Genomic DNA, 5,528 nt, shown 5'->3' with positions numbered 1-5,528 from the left:
CCCGCGCGCCCTCGCCCCGCCCCGCGCGCCCTCGCCCCGCCCCCTGCCTGCGCAGGCTGCTCTTCCGCCCGGGCTGCCGCGCCCAGCCGGGCTGCCGCCGCTCCTCAAGCTCGACGCTCGTCCCGCTGCCCCTCCTCCGGCCCGCTCGCCCGCCCGCCACGGGCTTCAGAGCGGCGTTGCCGGACCTTTTCTCTCCCGAAGGGCAAGAGGAGCCTGTGGGGAGGCCTGAGGGGATTTTCATGCCCGCAGACCCCCCCGTGAACACCCATCAGGGGCTTCCTTACCTGGTCGGCTCCACCCGCGGCCATCTTGGAAGTGGGAAGCGCCCGGGAGGGGGAAGGGGCACGAGCGGGCAGCGACAAGGCGTGGGGAGCCGAGCAGCGGAGCGCATCGATGGGCGCCCCTGCCCCCGAGCAGGTGCGCAGGGGAGGAAGAGCCCGGACCCCACCTGGCCGCCTGCGAGAGACCAGGTGGGCAAGATCCGAGCTCGGGCCCGGGACGTGCAGCCTCGGGAAGGTCGCTTTGAGGTTTTCCCTGCCGGGCCTTAGTCTCTTGATCTGTAAAACGGGCTTTTCTGTTAGTTGTCTTTTATCGAGCTGTTACGCAATGCATAGCGCCGTGCCTCCCCAAACTTGTCTGCACTTCAGCATCTCCTGGGGATCTTTGAAAATTTCAAAGCCCAGGCCACGCCCCAGGCCAACTGAATCAGTCTCTGGAGGTAAGGTACAGTTTTGGAAGCTGTGTAATGTGAGGACAAGTTTAGGAGCTGCTGGCCTAGCGTTCATGTGCATTACTTCCCGTCGATATCGCAGAAACTCCAGAGACAAGGTCTGTGATCAAAACCGTCGTACAGAGTGGGAGGTGAAGTCACTTACCCGAGGTTCAGGGCTGGTCAGTAGCTGAGAGGGGTCAGAAACCAGATGCCCCGCCCCAGACCGCCTTCCAGGATCGTGGAAGGCCCTGAATAAGAAAGGTCTTGTTCGCTCGTTGTTGACCCCTACCTCATCCCCCTCCTGGAATGTAGGCTCCCTGAGCCAAAGCGGGCTTATCTTGTTTATTGGTATGTTCCCTGAGCCTGAAAGATTATGTTCTGAGGACATCAAGGCAAGAGGAAAGACTCCAGTGGTTGGGAGCTGGAAGGCCTGGGTTCCAAGCTAGGATTGGCTCCTGCCAACCAGGACCCCTGAGGGCTGTCACGGCCAGAGCTACCACAGAGGAAACCTCAGAGAGACAGCCAGCTACATCTAGCAGGGCCGTCGGGGACAGGAAGGGTGATCTCTCCATCACAGCGTCTGGAAGCATGCAATGGAAGATTAATTTGGGCTGTGGTCATTAGCGTTGGGCCGAAGAGCCCCTGACTTGTGTCTCCTGCCTGGGTCATGGCTCTAATAACTCTTAGCGCCTATTACGATAGCAGGAGGGGTGAGAACTTTACAAAGGAAATGTGTTAATAGAATACACTAACACCCTTCACAGTGCTTCTGTTATGCTTAGAGCATAATGGAGGCTTTATAAATGCTTACATTTCTGGATGTCTTAAGGAAAACTAATAGCAGGTCTCTTTCAAGCCCCGCCCCCCCAGTGTGCCCCCCTGAGCCTATTTTAAGGAAACAGGAAAGTACAGACTTGCTTCAGGCCTGACTTAATTAGCAATTTAATACATCAGGTTAATAAATCTGCCTTTACAGTGTTCTTTGCGACTCCCCAAATCCCTTGGAGCCCTCATTGTCAGTCTTAGGGTTTTAAAACCCCACAATGACAGGAACCAATGTTCTACATCCAGAACCGAGGAAGTTTGTGGTCCGTGGGTTTGCATTTGGCGCCCTCTGTCTGCCTTCTCCTCACCCTCTCACCACCCTGCTGCCTCCCTGGCTCCCGCCCCTCCCCCTGCCGCAGCCCAGAGCCCCCCACTGGAGCCCATCTGTCACTTAACACCCTCAGTGTGATTTGACCTATTTCTTACCCCTTGTCATCAGCACCCAGGAGTGTTCTAGATGAATCCTCATTGCAACTTCAGCCTAACAAAATTTAAAATACAGTGAACAAGATTAGCTGCGTGGCAGTGGGCGCTCAGGTCACCTCTCAGAGCCTCAGCACCTCCCAGCCCCCGTCTCTGATATGGAGATGAGAACTGTATCAGGGTGGTCGGTGCCGTGTCCCCCTCTGCTGGCTCACTGCTGCCTGCCTGGGGGAAGCCATCCCGGCTCCCCTGTGCAGACCTAACCGCCAGGGTCCCAGACTGATTCTCGACTGGTCGCTCCTTTGGGGGCTGTAAAGCTGCCGCTTGATGTAGAGAAGCACCAGGCCTGCAGTTGCCCCACCTCAGTTCCAGGCACAGGACTGGTGGGTGGTGGCCTGGCCTGGATCAGCCCTGAAACCTTCCCTCCCTCCCCTTCCCCAACTTTCCCCATCTCAACAAGGCTCTGAGCATCTCCGCCTCCCGAACTGTGTGAGGATTAAATGTAAAACAACTGTCTGGGGAATTCCCTGGTGGTCCAGTGGTTAGGACTCCGCGCTTTCACTGCCGAGGGCCCGGGGTTCAATCCCTGGTCGGGGAACTGAGATCCCACAAGCCACACGGCACGACCAAAAAAGAAAAGAAAAAACCCAGCTGTCTGGTTTTGTCAGTTTCTGGCATATTTGAGGGAGCTCTTCCTAGCAATATAATGTAGAGAAAGTCAACCCGCCAAGGTGAGGAGAGATGCTAAGATTCTCCAGGGACCCCGCAGAGGGACTTCTTCAAGCCTGACCTGTGAGCCTTCCCCAAGCTCGCCAAGCAGGAGTGGGAAGCCCTTCCCAGGGTGACCGAGTCCCACGGAAGGCAGCCCTGAGCCCACTGTGTGCCGGCGCCCTGGGCTCCGGGAACAGCAGAGTGACTGATAGCCCACAGTTCCTGCGCCCACGGAGCCCCCGTCTCGAGGGGCAGACAGACGTGGCACCTCGCAAATGCACTCACATCCCCTCACCAGGACAATAGGAACTCACCAGGGGCAGACCCCAGGAGGGTCACCAGCAGGGTGTCGGAGCTGGCGGGACCCTCTAGAGTCCTCAAGCCCACCCCTCTCATTATTCAGTGGGGAAAGTGAGGCCCAGAGACAGACGGGAGCCCAAGGTCAGGTGGGGAAGGGGGTGGGCACAGGACCCTGGCCAGCAGCCTCTGCCCCGCCAAACGCCCTGTGCACCTCTTCTCGGGAGATGTGGGGTTCTAGTCTCCCAAATGCATATTTTGCCCCCGACTCTTCCCCAGCCCCGGGAATGCGTGAATAAACCTTTGTCATACCTGCACTCGCGTTCTGTGCTGGCTGTTTGACCCCATCACCACACCTACTGGCACGTTGACTCCTGCTTTACAGGTGGGGAAGCAGGTGCGGGGAGGTGAGGCCACTCAGCTTGGCCCTCACAGCTTGCCCCCCACTGTCCAAAAGCTCCCGCCCACTCGCTATCCTCCCTCCCACCCTCCTTGCCCCCAGCTTCTGTTCAGGGCCACCGGGGGCCCAGGGTGGGAATGAAAGTACCGGCGGCGGTGGTCACACTTCACTTGTGAGTGTCAGCGGGCCGTCCCCACCAGGCAGAGGCAGATTGAGCAACCATCATTTATTTCCAAAGAGCTTTCCGCTGGCCCAAGGGCTTTCAGAAATCCAGGAAAGCCCATCTCTTCTGTCTTCATTCCTTGGAATAAAGGAATTCACTGTGGAGCTGGAAGTTCTCATTTTTAGGACACAGTGCCTGGAACTTGGGTTTGCCTTTTTGCTTCTGAAAATTGATCAAGATGAGGAAAAAAAACAAAGTCAAGAGTAGCCCAGGTAGCTGGAGGTAAGCCTTCCAGCAACCTCAGGCCCAGAGAAGATGGCCAGAGACACGGAGACGGAAAAGTGTCGTAACAACCAGAGTAGTCACCACGAACCTCTGCAGTTTGCGGCAAAGAAGCAGCATCAGACCCTCACAACCAGACCATCAACTCGTATTCTACTCAGTTTCAACAAGGGCAGTTACCTGTTTCTTACCTGCAGAGGTGAAAATCAGTGCATTCAGGGAGGTGGAACTCCTAGAAGTATTACAGCACATTTATAAAAGGGAGAAGGCGTGGCTCCAGCAAAAGAGAAAATTATAACACACTGAATCCTTTTCATCTAATAGTGCACTTGAAGGGAGCTGTCCTTATAAAAAAAAATACCCCCAAAGTCAGGCAAAGACTGTTGTAAAAATATGCTCACTGAAGTGCTACTTACAACAGTGAAATGGATATGATGTGGATGTCCAATCATGGGGGAAGCTTCACTAACTGGAGGGACTTCTATGCAGCCGTTTAAAAAATCTTTAGGGCTTCCCTGGTGGCACAGTGGTTAAGAATCCGCCTGCCAATGCAGGGAACACGGGTTTGAACCCTGGTCCGGGAAGATCCCACATACCGCGGAGCAGCTAAGCCCGTGCGCCACAACTACTGAGCCCGTGCTCTAGAGCCCACGAGCCACAACTACTGAGCCCACGCGCCTAGAGCCAGTGCTCCACAACAAGAGAAGCCACCACAATGAGAAGCCCGTGCACCTCAAGGAAGAGTAGCCCCTGCTCGCCGCAACTAGAGAAAACCCACACGCAGCAACAAAGACCCGATGCAGCCAAAATTTAATTAATTAATTAATTTTCAAAAATAAAATTAAAAAATCTTCAAGTAGTTTATTATAGCAAAGAGGAAATGCATAAGTTGTAAGAGTGATACTGAATTTTAAATAAAACAATCATAGAATATGGAATGTCATCCACAGAAACAAACAGAAACACTCAAATGATATCAGAACACACACGATTACCTTCTGATTATGTATTTTGAAACTTTTAGATTTCCCGCAACAAACGAATGCTCTATTTATAATTTTTTTTTTTTTTGGCCACGCCACGTGGCTTGTGGGATCTTAGTTCCCTTCCACTCTGCAGTGGAAGCGCAGAGTCCTAGCCACTGGCCGTCAGGGAATTCCCCTGGAATATTATTATTCTATTTATAATGTAATAATATTATTATTATATTATTATTACTATATTATAATAGTATTGCTATTATAATATTCTATTTATAATAATATTTAAATATTATTCTGTTTATAATGAGATGTGTTAAGATGCTGACTGATGGGTAACCGACAAGATTCAAGAGGCACAGTAACCTGAGGCCATCGGATGAGGGCTCTGCACCCTGTCCCTTCTCATCAAAGCACGACAAGTCCTGTCACCATTTTGTCAGTGGGAACACGCGTGCTCCAGGGGGTTAGGTAATGAATGCACAGCCAACCACACTTGCTGTGATGGGAGTGCTGACCACAGAGCCCTGTGACTACGGTCTGTGTGTTCTACCGTCTGTAACAGCGTCTCTAGCTGCCCTAGCAGCCCCATGACGCTGTATTGTTGCCCCATTTTACTGGGGACACTTGAACCAGTGGGGTCTGGTGCCCAAATCAAAGGTCACTAATTCTCAGAGCATCCCAAGTAATTGCTTGGAGGAAGTAAGTTATAATGAAACCAACAGACCCAGCAAA

At 53.1% G+C, this 5,528-nt stretch overlaps 2 protein-coding genes across 6 annotated transcripts in view; one reads left to right on the top strand and one right to left on the bottom strand.

Moving 5' to 3' along the window:
• Positions 1-391, bottom strand: part of TBC1D14 (TBC1 domain family member 14) — a 102,958-nt gene extending 102,567 nt beyond the window's left edge. Inside the window, exon 1 of the mRNA XM_024745199.1 lies at positions 285-391. The gene's annotated coding sequence lies outside the window, so the exon portion shown is untranslated. The remainder of the gene's footprint in view (positions 1-284) is intronic.
• The window catches only part of LOC112399813 (uncharacterized), a 16,932-nt gene continuing 11,688 nt past the window's right edge, over positions 285-5,528 (top strand). For 2 of the 5 annotated variants that reach the window (XR_003003315.1, XM_024745207.1), the window contains exons 1-2: positions 356-470; positions 5,105-5,264. Coding sequence is in view for 1 of the 5 variants with exons in the window: in XM_024745210.1 (XP_024600978.1) it covers positions 394-417 (24 nt within the window). In the remaining 4 variants the exon portion in view is untranslated. Of the gene's footprint in view, positions 471-5,104; positions 5,265-5,528 lie in introns of all 5 variants that reach the window. The other 3 variants (XM_024745210.1, XM_024745208.1, XM_024745209.1) reach the window with 3 other exon arrangements.

This window comes from Neophocaena asiaeorientalis, unplaced genomic scaffold, assembly GCF_003031525.2.
Source record: "Neophocaena asiaeorientalis asiaeorientalis breed wild unplaced genomic scaffold, Neophocaena_asiaeorientalis_V1.1 scaffold65, whole genome shotgun sequence".
NCBI lineage: Eukaryota > Metazoa > Chordata > Mammalia > Artiodactyla > Phocoenidae > Neophocaena > Neophocaena asiaeorientalis.
The sequence above is the reverse complement of the archived record's forward strand: the minus strand, read 5'-3'. Positions and strand labels throughout refer to the sequence as shown.